This window comes from Sceloporus occidentalis, unplaced genomic scaffold (assembly GCF_023333645.1).
Source record: "Sceloporus occidentalis isolate IW3139 unplaced genomic scaffold, rSceOcc1.0.p SCAF_2, whole genome shotgun sequence".
In the NCBI taxonomy this organism is placed as follows: domain Eukaryota; kingdom Metazoa; phylum Chordata; class Lepidosauria; order Squamata; family Phrynosomatidae; genus Sceloporus; species Sceloporus occidentalis.
The window spans coordinates 227,788,567-227,813,382 of record NW_028316982.1 but is presented as its reverse complement, the minus strand read 5'-3'; the positions used below and the strand labels follow the sequence as shown (position 1 = coordinate 227,813,382).

Below are 24,816 nucleotides of genomic sequence, written 5' to 3'. Positions count from 1 at the left end.
GCTCTGACGGAGAAGGCTAAATGTCTCACAAAACTACAGTTCCCAGAATTCCCTAGCATTGAGTCAGGGTAGTATTAGCAGTCTCAAACTGGATTATTTCTGCAGTGTGTTTTGAACCCGTCTTCCTAGAAAGGGCGCCAAAGAGTGATAGCAGCCACCAAGTTAGGGCTTAATAGGTTATAAACAGTACTTTGAAATGTCCTTCAATAGGCAAATGTGCTGTTGTAACAAGGGAGTTGTGTGCATCTCTGTAACCAATCTGGTGTAGATATTTGAATGATTGAAGTTTTGAGCACTCTTCAAAGGCAGTCTCACATATCACACATTACAATAATCCTAAAGGGATTATTAATCCTAAAGGGATTATTGTAACCAAAAGGGATTACTGCAACTAAAGCATGTATTTTAGTGGCTAGATCAGGCATCTTCAGGAGCAGATGCCGATGGTGCACTAGCTTTTAACTGTGCAAACAACCCCTGGCCACTGAGGAAACCTGGACATCTAGGTTCAGGGCCAAATCCAGGAGTTCACACAAACTGCAAATCTTCATCTCTAAGGAGAGAATGACCCCATCCACCACTGGTAGAATCCCTATACCTTGACCTTCCTTTTTGCTCACCAGTAACACCTGTTTTATCTAATTAAACTCCATTTCTCCTAATCCAATCCATCCTACTAGTCAGACCAAATATTTATGGCTCACCTAGTTGAGAGAGGAAGCCCACCACAGTCAAGGTTAATGATGGGCTTATATTTGGGTCTTCAATAAGTTCTACTAAACAGCTCAGACATTCACTTGGTAAAATCTGGTTTGAAGCAAAGAATTTTGTCAGCTTCAGTCCTGAGATGACCTGAAATAAGAAAAATATTTTTAGTAGAAGCTCAAAGCACTAACACCGAAACGGATCAAGAAACCCCCTGAGCAAATGGGAACTCTGTGTTACCATGGGTTTGTATAGAAAAACATTGCTTGATTTACTGTTTATGAGGTCAGTAGTTGATGGGAAGGAGGACAGAATGGAGTGTTGAAGTAGATGCTGACTGCAGAAATGTTGAGGCGATTTGCATGGCAGATCTTCAGTTCGAGTGAGGAGTTTTAGCCTGGGATTTGAGAAGAGTGCAGCCTGAGGGGGTTTGAGTTAGACTCGGGTTGGAGCAAGAGACAGGAGTTTGACTTGAAGGATTGCTAAGGGTCTAATTTAGCTCGAGAGGGGAGTGTACAGTTTAACTCCTGTAAATAAAATGTTGGGTTTTTAAAATTCACTTTTGGCCTCCAGAATCACGATCATCCTGAGCTTGGTTTCAGACACGACAGTGTCTGTGATGTGGCACTGAAGGTGAAAGCGTGGCCTTCCCATTGGGGATAATAGTTGTTTGGGCATTGGATTAGGACCCAGGAGACGAGGGTTCAAACCCCAGCTTGGCCACAGAAACCCACTGGGTGAGCCTGGCAAGACACACTCTCTCAGCCTAAGAGGATGGCCATGGCAAACCCCCTCCGAAGAAAACCCAGTAATAGGTTTCGCCTTAGGATGGCCATAAGTTGGAAACAACTTGAAGGCACTCAACTGCAACAACAACAAGAGGCCCAAGAGTGCTCTGTGGGCTTTAATGGCAGGAAAAGATGCAAAGAATGTTGGCAGCACGAGAAGCACATGGCATCTGAGGAAGGAGGCTGGTGAAGCAGCCTAAGAAAGCTCACTCTAGAAGAGCGGGAGAGGGTCAGTGCTCTGAATCCAAACATTGAAGGTTCCCAGGGTGGTGGTGGTGGTCGCTTTTCTTCTTTCTTGGGACTCCAACTCCCAGGATCCCTGGCCATTGGCCCTGAGGGCAGGGGCTTCTGGGAGTTGAAGTCCAACATTTCCTGGAGGATCAAGGTTTGGACGGAATGAAATGCGCAGCTACAGCCGGGCTCTCTCTCTCTCTCTCTCTCTCACCTCCAGGCTCCGCTGCAAAAGGGCGGCGTTGGGCTGGCTGCGGGACGCCCGGTACTGAGAAGCCGCCAGGAGCAGCGACTTCATACATGCCGAAGCGTCCATGGCGGTTGTACTGTCGCTCAAGCCCTCGAAGAATCGTATTTGGCGCCAACAGTCGCCATTTTGAGGCTCCAGCCTACTCCTGCCCTGGAGCCAGCGCCCCGGTGCATGCCGGGAAAGGGGCGGAGAAATAGAACGCGCCTACAAAATGGAGGGAGGGAGCGAGGGGGCGGAGCCTCGCGGAACGGCGGCGACCGTTAATGGGCGGTTCCTCCCTTGTCAGTCACTCAACGGCCCGTTGTTTGTTATACTATGGCCCATAACACACTTGATCTTGGAGCACCTTTGAGACTAAGTGGCAGCAGGAGCAGAAATAAACATAATAATAATAAATAATCCACAGGCTTTATTTATTTGTAATAATAATAATAATAAATAACCCAACTGCCTCTGGCTCAGCGCTATTCTGATGCTATAATCTGTGGTGATTTCATTGGACCAAAACACACTACGCATATAATCTAGTTTGAGACCGCTTTAACTGCCCCCTGGCTCAGTGCTAGGGAAACTTGGGAATTGTAGTTTATTGAGGCACCAGAGCTCTCTGACGAGAGAAGGCTAAATGTCTCACAAAACTACACTTCCCAGAATTCCCTGACATTGAGCAAAGGCAGTTAAAAGTGCTCTCAAAATGGATTATTATTATTATTTCTTCACTGTGTTTTGGGTCTTACTCAGGGAGAGGAAAGGTCCAAAACACAGTGAAGAGATAATCATCCAGTTTTAGACCGCTTTAACTGCCTTGGCTCAGTGCTAGGGAATTCTGGGAATTGTAGTTTTGTGGGACTTGTAACCTTGTCTGTCAGAAAGAGCTTCTGGTGCTACAGCAAACTACAATTCCCAGGATTCCCTAGCACTGAGCTAGGGCAATTAAAGCTGTCTCAAACTGGATTATTTATGCAGTGTGTTTTGGACTGGGTGACCTTGAGCAAGTCACATTCTCTCAGCCTCAGGGGAATAGCCATGGCAAACCTCTGAACAAACCTTGCCAAGAAAACCCAAGGATAGGCTGGGAAAGGACTTGAAGGCGCACAACAACAACAAACACTGGCTGGGGACTCTATAAAGCATAGTCCTGACATTTAACTTTTCTAAACCCCAAATAAAACATTTTGCTTTGTGGAATTCATGAAAGGATGTGGTTGTTTCTGACTTTGACGCCCTTAAGGTGAAACTATCGTGGGTTTTTTCTTGGCAAGTGTCCTCAGAGGGGGTTCACCATGGCCATCCTCTGAGAAAGTCACACTGTCTCAGCCTCAGAGGGTTTCCGTGGCTGAGGTGGGATTCGAACCTTGGTCCCCAGAGTCATCATCCGACGCTCAAACCAGAACGCCACACTGGCTTTCACATGTATTATTTTAAAAAAGAGAAAGAATAATGCTTGACAAAGTGGGAGGCAGCAACGATGGAAAAGGCTGTATCCACACTGGAGAAATAGTCCAGTTTGACACCTTTTTAACTATCCTGGCTCAATGCTGTGGAATTCTGGGAATTGTAGTTTGTTGTGGTCCCAGAGCAGAGCAATTCCCACAAATGTAATGATTTCACATGACATTGCACAAAACCCGTGGTCACAAAGAAGCATTAATGCACATCTTTTTACTTTCGGGATTTCAGCGGAAATGCATTTCCGACATCGCTTTATTTACACAATTGGGTGTGATAATCATTTGTGCAATTACTTGCCATTTCCACTTCATTTGTGCTTTAAATGCGCTTTAATCTCACTTTAATGCCGAAATCAGCCCCAGTGTGATAAACTCCCTAGAGTCATGCACCAAATGAAGTCGTGGGAATATCAGTAATGTACATGTGCTTTTTAGTCATCTGTAACGTCAACTTGCAAGCTTATAAATGTTGGAATCCTATCAATAAAGTTGTTCTTTCTTTGCTTCTGAGACAGACTGCCGGGCTGCTCTGTTTGGGAGGGGAAGGGAGACCCTTGATCAAGGATAACAATCTTTCAGTCCACGAACACTCAGGGTGGTCTTGGTGGGGACTGATATCTCTGTTCTCACCCCTACTTATAATGGCATTTTCTAGGGAGATGAGAAAATGCAGCCATGCTTGTGGGCTATAGCTATTTTCGTCCAAAGCTAAACCTCTCGTCTTGCTCTTGTGGTAAAAATCGCCCCGGTCACACAAAGCTGATGACAAAGCCTCCGGGGGGGGGGGGGGGGTAGAAATGCTGTCAGCTGTCTCAGTGCATTGTGGGAGAAAGGGCCTCAAAAGGGCACCATGATGGAGAGGGAGCGTCTCCTCATCTTTGGACCCGAGGCAAATCTCCCTGGGGCTGTATTCACAGGGCAGAGATAACCCAGTTTGACACCACTTCAACTGCCCTGGCTGGCTCAATGCTCCTCTGGTGGCACAACAAGCTACAAATCCGAGAATGCTACAGCATTGAGCCAGGGCTTGTCAAAAGTGGTGTCGAACTGGATTATTTCTCCCTTTGGGTGCAGCTTGAGAGTGAGTCCTAGGACCTTATCATACTAGACGAATCCTGGGCAGAAACGAGATTTAAAAGTAAGCAAAAAACCCACAAATGCAGGATGTTTTACAGACACATTTCTTCCAAAGAGCAATAATGTGAAAATAAAGCAAATGGAAAGTAAAAAAAATGACAACTTTTTACTTTTGGGAATCATACTCCCTGCCTTCCCTGATACCCATATTTATGTATAATTTACTTAAGCATCCCACGGGGAGGAGAAAAGCTACTACCATAGGAATGTGTTAGTACTGAATGTGGTGTTGTTTTTGCTGCAATCGATGTACAGAAGAGACTGTCTACATAGTGGGGATTCTTTACCATCTACAGTGGCCTACTGAGTTATTTTTAGTTATGCTTCTTTATCACTGTTTTCATCTGTAGCCACTACAGATACAGATTTTGTACTTGCATCATTATTATTTTTTCATTGTTTAAGAATTCGTTTGTAATCTTCCTCGAGAACCTTGTTACAGAGTGGTTTGTAAATGTCTAAAATAAAATGCCACACTGTATGTCTCATAGATCTGATAAGAAATTCCACCCGATCATTGTTTTCTCCCAAGATCTGGTGTGACCTAATTTCCCCCCTTGTAAAAGGTAAGTTCTGCAAGCCTGTCTGCTGCCAGTACTACATGTGAGAAATGCCTTTAAGCAAGGGGTAAGTAATAATGCCTCATACTGTGAATACGTAACACATACTCAGACTTAGCACTGTCATTAGGTAGAATGAGGCAGCTATGCCGGGCACTTGTTCCTTGGTTTGCTTCCTGAAGGAGCAAATTGTTGTTATTAACGCAAAATCTTAACAGCGTGATACGTATTCAAGGGTACTGTTTCGATCCTATCAATGGTGATTTCATTCAGCTGTTTTATCAGTCCATTTGGGATTGCTCCCAGAGTGTCAATTACTGAAGAACTAGACCCAACGTTGTTTCTTATTTATTTATTTATTCCCTACCTTTTCCCCAGCCTTGGGACACAGGGTGGCTTACAAAAGTTAGACACAGCTAACAGTTAATATCATTTAAACATACAAAAGTTAAAATACAATGAAACTATCAATAGAATTAAAAGGACTTCAAGCATGTCTTCTGAAAAGTAAGGGCCTGATCAGACAGACCAAAATAAAGCTGCTTCAGGTCACTTTGGAGGCATGCTGTTTAAATAATCCATGCGTCCTGAGAGGCTAGAAGCCATGCCAAAGCCATGCTCCAGTCCTAAGGACTAGAGTGCAGCTTTGGCACAGCTTCTGGCCTCTTAAGATGCCTGTTTCATTTAAACAGCATATCTCCAAAGTGACCTGAAGCAGCTTTATTTTGGCCTGTCCATTCGGGCCCTAAGATCCGCTGAGTTCAATGGGACCTACTCCCCAAAAAAGTACAGGACTGAAGGCCCAGCTTTGTGACAACTGGAATCTAATATACAAAGAGATCTTGTAGCGCCTTTGAGACTAAAGGAACAAAAGAAGTTGGCAGCGGGAGCTTTCGTAGACTTCAGTTTACTTCCTCAGATGGAAATAGACTGAAGCCTACTAAAGCTCATGCTGCCTACTTCTTTCAGTTAGTCTCAAAGGTGCTACAAGATCTCTCTACATCTTGATTCTACAGACTGACATGGCTGTATCTGAATTCTACCAACTGGAATCTAAAGCAATGTGGACCCATTATTATTATTATTATTATTATTATTATAGATCTTGTCTCTCCCTCCCATACCCACTACTGTCAAATTTGTTGCTAGAATTACAGTTGTTTAAAATAAGCCTAAAAACCATTCCTAAGGAACCCTCAAAAGTACAACGAAGTGGTTCTGCACTGCAGAAGTATACCCTGGCACCCGCCTGCACCCTAGAAATGAAGCAGCTGTTGCTCAAGGGCACAGACAGCCTGAAGCTCCGGTGATGGTGAAAAAGTTGTGGGGTGTTTTGTGTTGCTACTGAACCCCAATGACTTGGCTGACTCTGGTAGAAAGCCAGAGTACTGAAAGCAAGAGGAACAAAGAGAAGCATAATGAGAAACAAACTACAAAATGTAAATGCTATAAAAATGATAAAGCAACCATACAGAAAAACCAGGGGAAGTGCAAGATTCTTAAATCTCTCCTAGTATGGGAAGGGGATTTTGTTTTCTTGTGGATTTCTTCAGATGTTAGAATAATTTTCAGTAGTAAGGAGATATAAATATAAATCTCCAGGACCAGATGAACTACATCCAAGGGTATTAAAAGAACTGGCAGGAGTAATATCGGAGCCATTGGCAATAATCTTTGAGAACTCTTGGCGAACAGGAGAAGTCTTCAAAAAGGGGAAAAAAGAGGATCCCAACAATTATCGTCCAGTTAGTCTGACATCAGTTCTAGGAAAGATTCTGGAGCAGATCATTAAACAGAGAGTCTGTGAACATCTAGAAGGCAATGCCATAATCACAAAAAGTCAACATGGGTTTCAGAGAAACAAATCATGCCAGACAAATCTGATATCTTTTTTTGATAAAATTACCAGCTTGGTGGATGAAGGGAATGCTGTGGATATAGTATGTCTTGATTTCAGTAAGGCCTTTGACAAGGTTTCCCATGACATTCTTGCAAACAAACTTGAAAATATGGGCTAGACAAGGTAACTGTTACATGGATTTATAATTGGTTGACCGGCCAAACCCAAAGGGTGCTCACCAATGGCTCTTTTCAGCCTGGAGAGAAGTGACCAGTGGGGTCCCACAGGGCTCTGTCCTGGGCCCAGTGCTATTCAACATCTTTATCAATGACTTGGATGCCAGAATTGGGAGCATACTTATCAAATTTGCAGAGGACATCAAATTAGGAGTAGCTAACACCCCAGAGGGCAGGATCAAAATTCAAAATGACCTGAATAAACTAGAAAGTTGGGCCAAAGTTAACAAAATGAAGTTCAACACGGAGAATGTAAGGTACTGCACTTAGGGCAGAAAAATAAAATGCACAGATATAGGACAGGAGACACATGGCTGAACGAAACTATGCGTGAAAGGGATCTGGGAGTCCAAGTAGACCACAAGTTGAACATGAGTCAACAGTGTGATGCGGCAGCTAACAAAGCCAATGCTATTTTAGGCTGCATCAGTATAGTATCTAGATCAAGGGAAGTAATAGTGCCACTCTATTCTGCTTTGGTCAGGCCCCACCTGGAATATTATGTCCAGTTCTGGGCACCACAATTTAAAAAGGATGTTGAAAAACTGGAACGTGTCCAAAGGAGGGCGGCTAAAATGGTGAAAGATCTGGAAACCATGTCCTATGAAGAACGACTTAATGTTTAGCCTGGAGAAGAGAAGGTTAAGAGGTGATATGATAGCCCTGTTTAAATACTTGAAGGGATGTCATACTGAGGAGGGAGCTGACTTGTTTTCAGCTGCTCCAGAGACTAGGACCTGGAGCAGGGGTTAGCAACCTCCAGCCCGTGGGCCGGATCCGGCCCACGGGCGCCTTTCCGCCGGCCCCCGGTCCCTCCTGCCGCCGAAATCGCCGCCAATCTCAGCGGCTTTGGCCGCCATTTTGAAGGGCAAAATGGCGGCGCCCATTAAGAGGCCCGCTGCGGCCTCCGGAGCCCTGAAACAGGGCTCCAGCAGCCGCACCGGGCCTCTGGGAGGCCCGTTGCCATCGCTGGGGCCCTCCAGGAGGGGTCCGACGGCGGCAGAGGGCCCCTGGGAGGCCAGTTGCTGTCGCTGGGGCCCTCCAGGAGGGCTCTGACGGCGGCAGTGGGCCCCTGGCGTCAGGGGCCAGCAAAGACGGGGAGGCCTCCAGCGCTGGCGGTCCCCGCCGGCTCTTTCCCGGCCTTTGACAGGTCCTGGGGCCCCGTCAGGGGCCGGCAAAGAGGAGGTGGCCTGGCCCCTGGGGGTGGAAACTCCGCCCCTGGGGGTGGAAGCTCCACCCCCGGCACGCGGCCCCGCCCCCGGGGGTGGAAGCTCCACCCCACCGGCTTCGGCCCCCCAGTTGTCTGAGGGACACCAACCCGGCCCCCGGCTTAAAAAGGGTGCCTACCCCTGACCTGGAGCATTGGATGCAAGCTACAGGAAAAGAGAATCCACCTCTACATTAGGAAGAACTTCCTGACAGTAAGAGCTGTTTGACAGTGGAACACACTCCCTTGGAGTGTAGTGGAGTCTCCTTCCTTAGAGGTCTTTAAGCAGAGGCTGGATGGCCAACTGTTGGGGATGCTTTGATTGAGAGTTCCTGCATGGCAGGGGTTGGACTGGATGGCCCTTGCGGTCTCTTCCAACTCTATGATTCTATGATTCTATGCGTGATGTCCTGCCAGGACTATTTGAATCTCCCCCTACATTTTCTTTTGTGTTGGTTCAGGCCATAGAAAATGTTAGTGTAGGAAAGTTCATTGTATTAGTTGTGGGAGGAGATGTAGGATCCCCTGCATTTTTCCAGGTTTGGTTTGCCCTTTCCCAGCATGCTCTGCTTTAGCTAGAGGCTTTTAGTTTGGAGCAGTCTTTGCTGTGAGCTGGCAGAGAGCTGCCTTTTGGTGGCAAACAGGCCCAGACAGCCGGAAAGGGCATTTCTTACATGTTAGCAGAATCAGTTACCAGGAACTAGTTAGCCGATTTAGTTACCAAGAACAAGTTATCCAAATTAGTTACCAGCATCAAAGAAGACAAAGAGATCAGGAGCTGAAAGACCCTGCACCAGCTCCATTGAGAGAGGAGATCAAACCAAGATCAAACCCAGAGAGATGACATCCTGAAGATTGCTGAAACTGTAAAGTATCTTTTGTTTAGAGCTGGGGAGGAGAAAACTCTTTATTTTTGTTCTTTAAATTAAACTTCCCCCCTTTTGAACTTTACATTCAGCATCAGAGCCTTTTTGGGTAGAAGAGTTTGATCTCACCAGGGTACCGGCGTTGCACACCAAAACCTGCCACCACCTTTAGTTGGGTGTGTATTCACACTGTGATTCTATGAAATGTTTTGCAAGGATAATCTGTAACCATCCTTGCTCATCATTATCTCTTATGACATCCTTTTCCTAATCGGTTTGCATGCATTGAATGTGTTCCTGAAATAACTGACTTGCTTTGTTCAATTGGACAAATACTTTGTTCTCATTATCTTCTTCTTCCACCTCCAAAATATGTTATTATGCTTTGACTGTGCTAGAAGCTGTGTAAGCAGTTCTATTTCTTTTATGGCATTTATTTCTGAGAAGTTTCTTACAGTGTCATTTCTTTGGAACATCAGCAGGGAATGTGTAGCCTCTCAGATATTGCTGGACTGCAGTTTCCATAATACTCATCATTACTTTATGCTAGGGCTGATGGCAGTTGCAGTCTAACAACATCTGTAGAAGTGCACATTCCCAAGCTGTACATCAGGACCTTACAAAGGCCCCTCTTGTTCCTGCTTCCAACTGTCTAGCTGCCTGGCCTCACAAGTATAAATGTGTTTATCCTTTTGACTGTCATGTACAAACTGGAATACTTTCCTTGCCTGCCCAGTCCACTTCATTGCATCTGGATCTTTATTCATGCCTCTGGATCTTTTTTCTTTCTTCTTTTTTATTATTATTGGTTTCATGGTGTGCTAGGTGTTACCAGCTGGAGTTTGGGACCATCAGTGATTCAGATTCTATTTAAGAATCCAGGTATCACTGAAGTATCATTTTCAAAGTGTCATTTTTTAAAATGTGCTATTCTGATGCTAACTATGGTGATTTCATTGGTCCAAAACACTCTACAGATATAATCCAGTTTGAAATGGCATTAACCTCCCTGGCTCAGTGTCAAGGAATCCTGGAAATTGTAGTTTATTGTGGCACCACAGCTCTCTGACAGAGGAGGCTAAATGTCTCACAAAACTACAGTCCCCAGAATTCCCTAATATTCAGACAGGGCACTTAAAGTGGTCTCAAGATGGATTATGTCTCCAGTGTGTTCTGGACCATTCAGGCGTTTTATCGGTTCATTTGGAATTGCTCCCAGAGTGCCTATTACTGCAGTACTAGAACCAAAGTTGTTTCCTATTTATTTGTTTATTCTCTACCTTTTCCCCAGCCTTGGGACGCAGGGTGGCTTACAAAAGTTAGATACAGCTAAAGGTTTATATCATTGAAACATACAAATGTTAGAATATAAAGGAACTATAGAATCCAAAGCACTTCAAGCATGGCCATTAAAAAAAAAAAAGAAAACCCACAAATACTGGCAATAGAGCACATTATTAAAGTCTCTTCCCCCATGAGCAATCAGTCCTCAAAGGGCTGCTGAAACCAAATAGAAAGTCTTCACCTTGTTAGGGCAGCAGCCAGTCTAGGAAGGGAGTTGGACTGTGGCCATCCAGAAGACTCTCTCCAGTGCTCCCACCAGATGTTCCTATGAGGGTGATGGGACACCGAGGAGGACTTTGTCAGAAGATACCAAAACTTTAGTTCAGTGCTCCCACCAGATGTTCCTATGAGGGTGATGGGACACTGAGGAGGACTTTCTCAGAAGATACCAAAACTTTAGTTCAGTGCTCCCACCAGATGTTCCTATGAGGGTGATGGGACACCGAGGAGGACTTTCTCAGAAGATACCAAAACTTTAGTTCAGTGCTCCCACCAGATGTTCCTATGAGGGTGATGGGACACCGAGGAGGACTTTCTCAGAAGATACCAAAACTTTAGTTCAGTGCTCCCACCAGTTGTACCTGTGAGAGTGATGAGACACCAAGGAGGACTTCCTCAGAAGATCCCAAAACTTTAGTTCAGTGCTCCCACCAGATGTTCCTATGAGGGTGATGGGACACCGAGGAGGACTTTCTCAGAAGATACCAAAACTTTAGTTCAGTGCTCCCACCAGATGTTCCTATGAGGGTGATGGGACACCGAGGAGGACTTTCTCAGAAGATACCAAAACTTTAGTTCAGTGCTCCCACCAGTTGTACCTGTGAGAGTGATGAGACACCAAGGAGGACTTCCTCAGAAGATCCCAAAACTTTAGTTCAGTGCTCCCACCAGTAGCACCACTATGGGGGTGTGGCGGTGCAGACCACACCAGGTGAAACCCTAAGAAGGGGGTAATACCATTGCTCCTCAAACACCTACCTTTGGGCAGAAATGGTCTATGGCATTGATCTGTTTCCCTTTAAAGTGCTTTAAAAGATGGTGGGAGTGGGGTAAAGCTCAGTGGGAGGAGAAAGGAGAAGCCCCAGAATTTTTTAAAATTCAAATTTTAAATTTTAAAATTTATTTTTTAAATTAAAAATATTATTTTTAATTTTTTAAAAAAATCACATTTTAAGCAAATATTCACTATGCATATGTAAATACATTTAAGTTGTGCATATGATCTTGTAATTTGAAGGTACAATTTTAATTTTGCTGGTTGTCACAAATATTAGCATTACACTCAGTGCTATATGGGAATTACGATTTATGAGTAACATTAGTGCAAAAGAGGATTGCTAAGTATTCTGTGTGGTGTGAAATGGGAAGAGGTCAATTGGGGGGGTGACACCATGAGTTACCTCTCCGGGTGACACCAACCCTAGGGATGCCACTGGATCCCACCAGATGTACCTGTGAGGGTGATGGGAGACCAAGGAGGTCTTCCTCAGAAGATCCGAAAACTTTAGTTCAGCACACCGCTTCCAGTGTTACGGACCTTTGCTCTGTATAATACTTTCTGGCTGGTGTCCAGTGATGTTTATCTTACAAAACTCCTTGCTGGAACCGTTACTTGCTATACTGATTGTGTGCCTAAATCTGTCCAATTGTCTTCTATCATTTGAAGCAATAGAGTAAAGGCAGCAAGCTGGGTGTTAATTGCTATTTCCTGTGGCCACAGGTGTCTTATTAAAATAACATAAACTTGCTAATATATTAAACCAACATGAAAGTGTTAAATCCTGTGTAAGTGAAGCACTAACCTATTTTCCATCAGCTTCTGTCATGCTTTTATACATACAAAGTGCACGTAAGCCGAACAAGGAGCTTCAGTTGTTGAAGTGCTGTTATGTAGACGATGGAATCCATTGATTTTCCTTTATGCTAAAGGTTTGGTGAGTGGATTCACATCTTACAGGAAAAGGGGTTTTAAATTGAAGGATAGGCAGAACTACATTGGAATCTACTAGTAGATCCCTGAATTATTTGTATCAGATCGACAAAGATTTCCAACTCAATAAAGATTATTTTCCCCACACAAAAGTTTTGTTCTCATTTTTCTAGAAAGTTATTGATACATATTCAGAGGTGCCCATGCTGGTCATAAAACAAAATGAAATGAAATCCACAATCCACAGAAGAGTGATACTTTTATTGCCAAGCCAAAATGTGCAAAATATGTCATGCTAACTTTGGAAGCTCCAGTGGCTTCTTCATCAGATAAAAAGTGTTAAAAATTGTACAGGAGGAAGAAAGAGTGACTGTGCTGGAGTCATGGGCATTAGACACTATCTACATAAAACGTACATCTTTTGCCTAATAAAGCCAGTGAAGCTTCGAAAGCTTGCATGATGTGCTTTGTGCATTTTGGCTGGCCAATAAAGGTATCACACTTTGTGGATTTGGGATTTTGTTTTATAGAAAGCTACTGTAGTTTGTTTTTGTTTTTGCTACAAAGAAACAGGCAGCATGGCTTTGCTATAGCATCATAAATGCTCATCTTTCCTCAGTCTGCTTGATAAGCATGAAGAGAGAGGTTTGCATTATAAAACTATGATTTTGAAAAATCCTAACGATACAAAGAATGTATTGTACCATTATAGAAAATGAAAAGCACACCAGAAAAATGATTTGTACAGGTTCCTGCAGAAATGCTGTGAGAAGAGGGGAGGAAAAGTTCAGTAAGAACATTTCAGTGGTAGTAGGCATATGCAGTGCACATATGTGTGCACACATCCACAATGAAGGCTGGGGGGGGGGGGTGTGTGTGTGAAAAATTTGGGAGGAAACTTTCTCCCCATCTTTTTGAAGCCTTTTTCCACCAGACAAATTGGGAGGAGGGGGAATGAATTATGAATATGTAAGACAATGTTTTCACAGACTCACTGCCCCCAAAACATTTCTTAAAAGCAATGCAAGAGCAAGATTTTTATATGATTTTATATAACACCATATATAATATCATTGGATGCCTGGTCTTGGTTTCCTTTTCTTAGTTCTTTTAAAAATATGTTACATATGCTTGACACTATGGAGAAGTAAAGGAGACAAAAATGTTTGTTTTACTAGTGTTAATGATTTGTTAATTGATAATAATTTGTTCTGTTGGAGATTTTTTGTTTGCTCTGCATTGAGTGTCAAAACCAAAAGACTGCTTATAGTTCAAGTGTTCCTTACATTTTAGGACATTATATATATTTGTAACAACTAAGTTTTTAAAATATAAATCCAGTTTGTTTGTAATTGTTTTTTGAATAACCTGGACTTTTAATATCTGAAACAAGGTAACTCTATGTCTAATCAATCTACATATTTCACTTTTTACATCCCTAAAATAAAAAAGTTTACTTTCAATTTGTAAAGAGTACCAAAAATGCATTTTTTTTCAATTTTTGTTAAAAATTTCCAGCCCCGGGGAAATTTTACATCTCTAACACATGCATACACATATATTCAAATTTATATACTTCCACATTTCTATTTAATGTTTATTTTTCTATCCCTGTTTTTTTAAGAAATAACTTTGTAGAAAAGACAGAAAATGGATGCTGGTTTTGCTTTCCATTTTGCCTTTATTCCTAGAAATATTTCAGAAACTTGAATTGATGTGATTAAGTTACATTGGGCCTATTCCTTGTGGGAGCCTAATATTAGCAGTAGCAACCATATAGATACCATATGATATGAGAGTGGCATCATCCTTGCACTGAGTCCCTTAATCTTAAGGGTATTTCCTGATCCCAGTGAAAATCCCCATATTTTCTGAGGTCTCATTGGCCATATCTACAGGAATGATTTTCCCCAGGAAAACATTCCCAACACTTTTCCTCCTGTAAAATCTGAAGGTTTAGTCTGGTGACTCTGAAAAGTTTAAACTGTACAACTTTGCTGTAGAAATAAAAGCAAATTATTTATGAATGAAGTATTTATTGATTGTTTTAGACACTGTGTACTGAAAGATATCAAAACATTTAAAATCAGTTAATTTTTTTACAGAAACAAATGCTGGATGGAATAATACTGTTTTTATTGCTGGTTACAAACACAGTGATTTTTAGAGGTTTGCATCCCAGCACTGTTTTTTTTTTAATAACTATTACAGATAGAGTGGGTCCTTGCTGTCCACTGGGGTTCGGTTCCTGAACCCCCCCCATGCATACCAAAATCCATGGATGCTCAAGTCCCATTATAGAAAATGTCATAGTAAAGCCCTGTTTAAATATTTGAAGGGATGTCATATTGAGGAGGGAGCAAGCTTGTTTTCTGCTGCTCCAGAGACTAGGACCTGGAACAATGGATGCAAGCTGCAGGAAAAGAGATTACACCTCAATATTACTGTCAATCCTGACAGCAAGGGCTGTTCGACAGTGGAACACACTCCCTTGGAGAATGGTGGAATCTCCCTTCTTGGAGGTCTTTAAACAGGTTTAAGTGGGTAAAAATGGTCAAAAAGCATGCCCCCCCCTTTCTGAATCGATTTCTAAAATCAGATTCGGGGGAACCATGCCCGTTTAACCCAGATTCCAATCCCGATTTAAATGCAGTGGGAACAAGACCTGTGTGTGCTATCTTCCCCCAAGTCTAAACAAGTCAATGAGTTGGTGAAACCTATTAAACTGGATGGCAAATTCCTTCTTGACTATTTACTCTCTAAGGAACCCTTGCACTTTTAAAAACCCTTTTAACATGGAGAAAGATGTGTCAGTGTGGGGGGAAAGAGATGATGGAAAACCAGGTCTTTAAAAACATTCAGAGTGCATTGTGTATTTAGGACATAAGAATGTCCTAAATACTTTATTAGGTTTTTCATGAGATGGCACAGGAGCCCCATAGGCTGAAATTGTCCTAAAGATTACAGTATCACTATAGTCCAAAAACACACTGCAGAAATGATCCAGTTTGAGACTGCTTTAACTGCCCTGGATCAGTGTTGGGGAATCATTGGAGTTATATTTCATTGTGGCACCACAGCTCTCTGACAGAGAAGGGTAAATGTCTCACAAAGCTACAGTTCCCAGAATTCCCTAGCATTGACCCAGGGCAGTTAAAGCGGTCTTAAACGGCAGTGTTAAAATTACAGGTCTGAATGGCATGTACAACAGGTATTTTGCCATTGTTTTTATGCTGATATTGTAATGTTTTTATTGTAATTTTTATCTGTCATCGGGATGATAAATCCCACTATTGTACGCCGCCTTGATCTATGGAAAGGCGGGATAGAAATAAAGCTATAATTATTATTATTATTATTATTATTATTATTATTATTTATTTATTTTAAAAATGATGAAACACTCACTTGCATTTGTGGCTGCCAGAAACTGAATTCAAGTTGCAAAATGGATGAAGATTGTGTTGTCACTGATATAACAAGTTCATATGCTAATAAGATAAATGCTAAGATTCTGAAAATGTTAAAACTAGGCTCCTAAAGTCTTTCCCTCCTTAATGATTATGACTATCTATACATCTAGACCTGAGCCCACATAATCAGGACCACAAATATTTCTTCCACTGGGTGAGTATTTTAGCTAGTGCTTGAATCCAGACTTACAAAATCACTATAAAATACTGAATTCCAATACATATAAGAGCATGTATTCCAAAACAAATATGGATGATGATTTGCTGTTACCAAGTTTAACACAGTAAAAACATAGATGCACCCCAATGATGTACAAAACGTAAACAGCACAGCCAAATACATTTTGACAAACTCTTCCTAAGTATACAGGTGGGTTTTTTTTTTAATTTTTGTAGGGAATAAGATAAAAAGAACATGAATAATGAAACTAAGATAGTATACATGCAAGGAAAAACAAATTAGAAAAACATTTCAAGCAGTTAAAAAAATTAGAAAGATCCAAATACCAAATGCATTCATGGGATCTGTATTCCAGGATCAAGGAAAGGCAAATGTACATTTAAAGTACTACTGTACTATGAAACAGATGCTGTGATGTGTGTGTATCATTACTGTATCAGTCTTTATAACAACAATAAGAATCATGAGGCCCTCTGGATGTTTGACAGTAAGTCCCAGCAGCCCTAGCCAACATAATTGGTATGGAGGAATGCTGGGGGATGTAGTCCAACTATATCTGGAGGACCTCGTGATTCTCACTAAGTATGACTAAGTCTAGACTCCAGTCACATGAGTACAGAGTGAATAATGTTGAAAAGATTTGATTTTTAGTACTATTATACAGAGGTACAAGACATATTATTTTTTAAGGCATGTCAGAGAGAAGGGGAAGACAAAGTCCAAACAAATGAACAAAATCTAGTCAGTACTGTTGTAACCCACTGAAGATGAATTTCCATTCTGAAATGGAGCAAACTGAGATGAATCAGGTCTTTCAGTCAGGAGTCAGGCAATACATCCACATAATCACTGCCTTCAGCTTCTGTGAAGTGAAAAAAGATAAGCCATATTTTTCTAACTCTTGAGTATGGAAGGGAATCATTTTCTGTTATGTCTAGGTCCAGGACGACGAAATGTCAGGCTGGCCCTAGTCATAAGTTAGGGTCCTGTGTGCAGCCCTTTCATTGGCAGATTCTCACATTTAGTGTCATTTTTTTAAATCCAAACTAGCTTAACATCTGAGCTATTGCCTGTCATCAGGTTTGATCCTGCACAGTCTGGCATCTTTATCTGCTTTCAGTCCCCATTCCCTATGCTGACCAGTTAGGCTTGCCATATCCCACCTGGGGGCGGGACTTTCCCGGTTTGCGGCGGGTCCACACGGTCCCACCCCAGTTTGGCCCCGCCCCCAGGACACCCCCCTCCCAGCGAGGGCCTGGAGGCTGGGGCTTGGGAGAAGCTGTCCCCAGGCCCCAGGGAGGCCTTGGAAGCGGCTCCGCGATCGCGGAGCACTCCTCCAAGGCCTCTGGGGCTTGGGAGGAGCTCTCCCCAGGCCCCTTTGGAGGCCTTGGAAGCGGCTCCGCGATCGCGGAGCACTCCTCCAAGGCCTCTGGGGCTTGGGAGGAGCTCTCCCCAGGCCCCTTTGGAGGCCTTGGAAGCGGCTCTGCGATCGCGGAGCACTCCTCCAAGGCCTCTGGGGCTTGGGAGAAGCTGTCCCCAGGCCCCAGGGAGGCCTTGGAAGCGGCTCCGCGATCGCGGAGCACTCCTCCAAGGCCTCTGGGGCTTGGGAGGAGCTCTCCCCAGGCCCCTTTGGAGGCCCTGGAAGCAGCTCCGCGGTCGGAGCTCTGGCTGTGGGGTCCTTCAAGGCCTCTGCGAGGCCGAGGAGGAGGCCGCTTGCCACTGCGGCGATGGCCGTCATGACAGGCAGCCCCCACACTCCTTCCCGGCCTGGGAGCAGCCCGAGGCTTCCTCCCAAGCTAGGAAGGAGAAGGAGGACAAGGAAATTTAAAAAAAAGGTCCTACATTTTTGAACCTTGTCCTACATTTGTCCCGGTTTGGAGGTCCTCAGCTATGGCAACCCTATGACCAGTGAAACAATACCAAGAGGACTGAACTCTCTTTTTGCTCCTATACCTTAGGGCTATTTCATAAGATATAAACTGAGGAGTTGCTTGCAAATCCACCTAATTTAACAATTTTTGATCAGAGAAAGGGTGCCTTTGAATCCTTATGATGAGTAATAATAGTAGTAGTACAAGCAGATTTTGATATAAAATATTAAAGTATTCGTTTTAACAGTAGATATAAGCCTAAAGAATGTGAGTGAAAGGCATCTCTGCATGTTCAAATAAGACTCAAATTTAAGTAGTTTTTTTCCCCTTCCAACATTAGCTACGTGTATCACCATTGCTTGATGTCTGTAGGATTTGCACCAAACTGGAATTGTAACAAAATTTACCAGTTTAAAATTAGGTACCTCAAAAGGTTTCTGCAGTCTAGAGCTCAAAGCACTACACCGTGCTGTCTGATAATATGTATTAAAAATAATTAATTTACAGTAAAACTGGTCTATATCCAATTATAGGTAGTCCAGCTAAGGTAGACCCACTGAATGGGAATTCTGTAGGTCGACACTTAGTAATTTCCATTGATTGAAAGTGTTACCTTAGTTGAGACAAACAGTTGGATTTAGGCCAGTATCCCGCCTGAATAATTGGCTGGAAATTTCTATTAATGCAAAAGGTTTTTAATAATGTAAGAAGTGCAGCAGTAGTTTTGTAAACCCATGAAGGTTTTTATGCTTTTTTAAAAAGCCTTTTTAGACCTATGTCCCCCCTCCCCCCCGGCAAACTTCCAGTGTGTGTATGTGTGCATACACATCTTTCTATATGATTTCTAATGGTTTAATTTGTTTATTGTAAAAGTTTTGATCCCACATTCCTCTGAAAAACTAGAATTCTATCCCTGCCACTCTCTCCCAGTTTTTCACTTGCAAAAATCCTGCAAAGCAAATTGAGCTTAAAAGATTAAGGCTGCATCTACACTGCAGAAATAATGCAGTTTGACAGCGCTTTAACTGCTGTGGCTCAATGATATAGAATTCTGGGATTTGTTGTTTTGTGAGATATCTAGCCTTCTCTGTCAGAGAGCTCTCATACTACAACAACTTACAAATTCCAGAATTCTTTAATATTTGGCCATAGCAGTTAAATTTAAATTTACAGCGCTTCATAAATAAAGGTTAATAATAATAATAATAATAATAAGTAATGTAAAACTTCATTATTTATGCAGTGCAGATGCAGTCAAAATCAAGTTGTGTGATCTTAATGTCAGAGGATATGAATTTGAATATTCCCAGTGCTAGTAAATCTCTCAAATTATCAATCATGGTATCATTAGTTCACCGTGTGTGTGTGTGTGTGTGTGTGTGTGTGTGTGTGTGTATACTGGAAGGCCATTTTATTTACAGTTAAGCCTTTGTTCTATAGTTCTGTTACCTCTCACAAAAGTCATCATACTACCTGGTTTTTGTTAATTTTTATTTTAGAAAAATCAGTTTCTTTGAACTTTTGTATGCCTTTGTATATGGCATGAGCATTATACAACATAGTATTCCATGCTTATTTATTTTTATACCTCTTACCAAAGTTGATATAATCTTCACCATCCGCATAGACATTCTGAGGTTGTTGGCTTGATGTAGATCTATTTACAGGGTAGCGCAGATTGATGACCAGCCCTTGATTTGGTTTTTCAAAGGTGGCTATTAAGTCCTTCAGCGTTCTGAAGTCCTGTTTTTGAGCACCTTCTGAAGTCTGCAGAATAAGGATCTTGTAGTTAAAATTACTTTTAATTCTGAAATGTGTGAATAGGAATTCTTCCTGACTCAAAAGAATGCTGACTGAAGAAAACAGACTGATTTCAGGGAATCAGCACAGCCTCATAATTAGTTTTTATTTTCTTAATATCTGAAAACTCTAACCCTTCGCAGTTCCATTTCATTCAGGATCCAGACCATCACAGATGGGTTCCCACCAGGATTTAGTTAGAATGGATAACCAAAAATACCTTTGCTCAAATACATTTCAGTTTTTTTAAAAAAAATAGTTAAATGAAAAAGATGGTGCAAAATGGTCTGTGAATTTGGCTGGAATATATTTTTGTGTGCATTGTAGGGTTAAGGTGATGGAATAAATTACTATCTAGGGAAAGACTTTTTCTTACCTGGATCATAAAATGTCCATTGTGTTTCCTGAAGATTCTGTAAGTGTAGATAAAATCTTCATAGCTGAATATTTAAAAAGTAAAAGACAATGATTTGTGAGTTTACTCAGATATCAATGTATCTTGAAGAATCAAGCAAGAGAGAGAGGGGAGGACCCTTCTCTCTTTCCTATCAGTTTTGATGTTATGTGGTGGAGTTTTTAAGCTTTCTATATGGACTTTTAATGAATTTTAAAATTATAAATTGTTTAATTGCTTATTTTGATTGCTTATTAAATAACTCTTATATTTATACTTTTATTGGTGACTTTATATAGTTTTAATATGAATACTCCTTGCCTATGAAATTCATGGGGTTGCTATAACTTGACAGGTGACTTAAAAAGAGAGAGAGAGAGAGAGTTTTAATCTGTACTGTTTTTAAATATGTTCTTAGCTCCCTTGAGTCCTACTATTGGACAAAGACAGGATATAAATGAAATAAATAAATAAATAAAATTTAGATCTGTGCAATAAAACATTTAAAAAAACTATTCTGTTCATAAAGACTGCAATCTACCAAGGAAATGCTTGCCATTTTTCCACATTGTTAGATGTGAACTGCAGTTGCATGTAACCACTGCTGTTCTTAGATGTGCAGTTTTCTAGTAGTGTGCACAGTACTAGAAAACTGCACACCTAAGTATAGCAGTGGTTACATGTAACTGCAGTTCACATCTAACAATGTGGAAAAAATGGCAAGCATTTCCTTGGTAGATTGCAGAAATCTAATTTCTGAAATTAACTGGGACTGGCATTAGTTCTTACTGCTTTTGTGTATGAAGAAACATATCTGATAGTAGCTAGTACTGTTTTTGGCCCCCTTGTTTCTAGCTGTTCATACAGATATACTGTAAGTGTCAGACAATCAAATCTCATTTTGCCCATAAACTGAACACAATTAAACTGACAAATTAGACAAGACATATTTGAGGAAAATCATAGTGTAACATGTCAGAAACTATATGCAGTTCCAACACCTGGTAGTATTTAAAGAAACAACCTGCTTCATACTGACTGAGTCTTATAGTCTGTTGAGATCAGTGCTGACCAGAGTTGCCATAATCTAACAAATGTAATTCATACAGAACTGCCTTCACAGCTAGTCCACCCTTCTACATATTTTCCTTCATATCAAAAAGGGGATTCACTGTTCCTGTTCCAAGGACCAATTAGAAAAGACGCCAAGTTCAACCGTTCCATGCAGGAATATACAGTCAAAGCACTCCCAACCGATGGTCATCCAGCCTCTGTTTAAAAACCTCCCAAAAAGGAGAATCTACCACACTTGGAAGCAACCTATTCCACTGTTGAATAGCTCTTACCGTCAAGAAGTTATTCCTAATATTTAGGTGGAATCTTTTTTCCTGTAGTTTGAATCCACTGCTCCATGGCCTAATCTCTGGAGCAGCAGAAGACAGGCTTGCTCCTTCTTTGATATGACATCTTATCAGGTATTTAAACATAGTTACCATGTCACTTCTCAATTTTCTCTTCTCCAGGCTAAAAAAAATAAAAACTCAGCTCCATAAATTACTCCTCATAGAGCATGGTTTCCAGACTTTCACAATTTTGGTCATCCTCCTCTGGACACATTCCAGCTTGTCAATATATTTCTTGAATTGTGGTGCCCAGAAATGGACACAGTATTCCAGGTGAGCTCTGACCAAAGCAGAATAGAGTGGTACTATTACTTTCCTTGATCTAGACAGTACGCTGCTCTTGATGCAGGCTAGCATCATATTGGTTTTTTAAGCTCCTGCATCACACTGTTGATTTATGTTCAGCTTGTGGTCAACTAAGACTCCTAGATCCCTTTCACATGTACTATTGTCAAGCCAGGTACCACCTATCCTATATCTGTGCATTTCATTTTTTTTTCTCCTTAAGTGTAGTACCTTATATTTCTCCTTATTGAAATTCATTTTGTTAGTTTTAGCCTAGCTCTCCAATCTGTCTGCTCATGAAGAAGAGACATAGGAGACAGAATGCTTTCATGTGGCTATGATATGAATAATAAAATAAAAAATAGCAGAAACTGGGTAATGCACAGAAGAAACTGCAGTGTCATCTCAAGAAGCTCAAAAGATGGTTATTTCGGCCCCATACAGACAGGCCAAAATAAAGCTGCTTCGGGTCACTTTGGAGGTATGCTGTTTAAATGATGCATGTGTCCTAAAAGTCCAGAAGTTGCACCAAAGCTGCACTCCAGTCCTTAGTACTGGATCGAGCCTTTGGCGCGGCTTCTGGATTCTTAGTACGCATGCATCATTTAAACAGAATACCTCCAGAGTGACCCGAACCAGCTTTATTTTGGCCTGTCTGTATGGGGCCACTATTAGTTTTAAAAGCCCACCTTGTTTTGGCCTGTTTATATTCCCAAGGACTTCCTCGGGGGCTATTTAGATTCAAAGTTCAGACATTTCTCGACTAGGAATTCTGAAACCATTTACTGGACACGTGAAAATATCTGAGCCAAAAATTGTACTCAAACAAAACTATTTTACCTTTTAAAAATCACATTTCAATCCAGTCAGGATTCACAGTGCAGATGGCAATAAAAGCAGAATAGCATTAGATTTATGAATGCACAGTCAGTAGCTTGGATGATATGTACACATGCCTGGAAGAACTTTCAGTTTTCCAAAAAATGGAGTAAGTCTTCCCCAAATATCGTTGGACCTAATCCATACAAAGTTAATCATGCTTACTCTATATACTCACGTATAAATCTAGAAATTTTAGTCCAAAAATTGACCCCAAAAACCAGAGTCAACTTATCCACGGGCCAATGTTAGTACTGTACTTTAATTCTTATTTTAAAAAAGGAACTATCTCCTGGTAAAAGGCAAGAGTATAATCTGTCCTGGAAGCACTGACTCACCTCTATTCTCTCACCCATCCATCCTTTATTGTGAACACAAACAGTTATGCATGCTGGAATATTGTAAGTTCTTTGACATTGTTTTCCTTTGCTTAATCCTTTCGATCCTTTTTTACATGGTCCTACGTTTTACCCTCGACTTATCCATGGGTCATATCAAAATCCATAATTGTGGTCGCAAATCCTGCCCTCAATTTATACATGAGGTTGACTTATAAAGTTTATATTTAAATGTTGGTGGATGTTAAGGTATAGCTAAGTGTATCTGAACTAAAGTTCTTCTCTCCCAAGGAAAGACTCACTCAAGATACCAAGTTTGCATATTAGTAAGAGAAATACTTACAAAACACAAAGGCAAAAAGCTCCTGGTATGCTCTCACTGTCTCGTATTAAAAAGCATCCATTGTTTTTGTCCTTGCTCAGTAATTCTTCACAGTGTTCTTTTGTTATATTTCCATGGTAATACTGTAGTTCCATTTACCTATAAAGTTACTTCCAGACTAGGTTTTAAAATTCAGGTCAGAAGAACACCTGTTCTCTCCTCAGCTAAAACTATACTGTTGAGCAAAGGATGTTGAAGTCAGCATGTTGGGCTTTCAACTGTGTTGCGTCATTTTTACAATGTGATTGTTGTTTTTTCCTTTATGCAAAACAAAGGAAGACAGAACAGGAAACTCAAAACTGATAAGTGGATTAGTCATCATCAAAGGTTTTAGTTTTTTTCCTTTTTTTTTTAACTAGAGTGCTGTGGTTTGAAGTCACTGGGAACAGAGGAGAAGAGTTAACCTAATTAATTACTGATCATTCATTACCCACTTTCCTTCCACCACAAGAAATGTAAGAACAACTGCCTTCCATTTTGCTTTTGAGGTGCAGCCCAATGAGTTGACTTTGACTTCGAGTCGACTTTGACTTTGAGTCATGATGACCCTGTCCAAGCCCCTCTGTTCTCCACCTCTCTGCTCAGATCCTACAGACCCAAGCCTTTGTCTGCCAGGATCAACATGCATGTAGTCTTCCTCTTTTTCTACAGCCTTCCACTTTCCACCTTTCCTAGCATCATTGCCTTTTCTAGTGATTCATTTTTAACTCATGATGTGGCCAAACTACAACAGCCTGATTGATCTGTTCTAAAACCCATTTGTTTGTCTTTTTGTCTGTCCACAGTATCCTCAACACTCTTCTCCAGCATCACAGCTCAAATGAATTAATTTTCTTTCTATTGTTTTTTTGCAGCTTTTTTTTGTCCAGCTTTTGCATCTATACGTGGTGATGAACAACATGGCTTGAACTATCCTGACTTTAGTGTTCAGAGTTACGCCTTTACACTTTATGATCTTGTCTAGTTCTTTCATAGTTGCCCTTTCCCAATCCTAGCCAATCCTAGCCTTATTATTTCTTCATTGAAGTCACCATTCCAATCACTCGTTGATTCAAGATATGGAAAGTCTTTACTATTTCAGTGCTCTCAGTATCTAGGATGAATTAATGTAGACCTTCTGTGGTCATTTCCCCCCTTTGATATTCAACATTAAGCTTACTTTGGCACTTTCCTCCTTGACCTTCTTCAGTAATTACTTCAGGTCTTTGTTGGTTTCTGCTAGTAGTATTGTGTTGTCTGCATATCTTATGTTATTAATGTTCCTT

At 41.4% G+C, this 24,816-nt stretch overlaps 2 protein-coding genes across 3 annotated transcripts in view; both read right to left on the bottom strand.

Moving 5' to 3' along the window:
- The window catches only part of CIP2A (cellular inhibitor of PP2A), a 30,747-nt gene extending 28,535 nt beyond the window's left edge, over positions 1-2,212 (bottom strand). Inside the window, exons 1-2 of one of the 2 annotated variants that reach the window (XM_089512322.1) lie at positions 1,939-2,212; positions 705-852 (exon numbers count right to left, since the gene is read on the bottom strand). In XM_089512322.1, the coding sequence (XP_089368448.1) occupies positions 705-852; positions 1,939-2,040 (250 nt within the window). In that variant the 5' untranslated portion in view covers positions 2,041-2,212. Of the gene's footprint in view, positions 1-704; positions 853-945; positions 1,523-1,938 lie in introns of those variants that run through there. The other variant, XM_089512323.1, reaches the window with a different exon arrangement.
- Positions 2,213-17,001: 14,789 nt separating this feature from the next.
- Positions 17,002-23,677, bottom strand: LOC149319764 (SH2 domain-containing protein 1B-like). The gene is made up of 4 exons (XM_089508157.1): positions 23,513-23,677; positions 20,247-20,310; positions 19,666-19,837; positions 17,002-17,061 (listed from the first exon to the last, which is right to left on the bottom strand). The coding sequence occupies exons 1-4, from the start codon at positions 23,644-23,646 to the stop codon at positions 17,018-17,020; spliced, it is 414 nt and encodes a 137-aa protein (XP_089364283.1). The 5' UTR covers positions 23,647-23,677; the 3' UTR covers positions 17,002-17,017.
- Between the last annotated feature and the right edge of the window lie 1,139 nt (positions 23,678-24,816).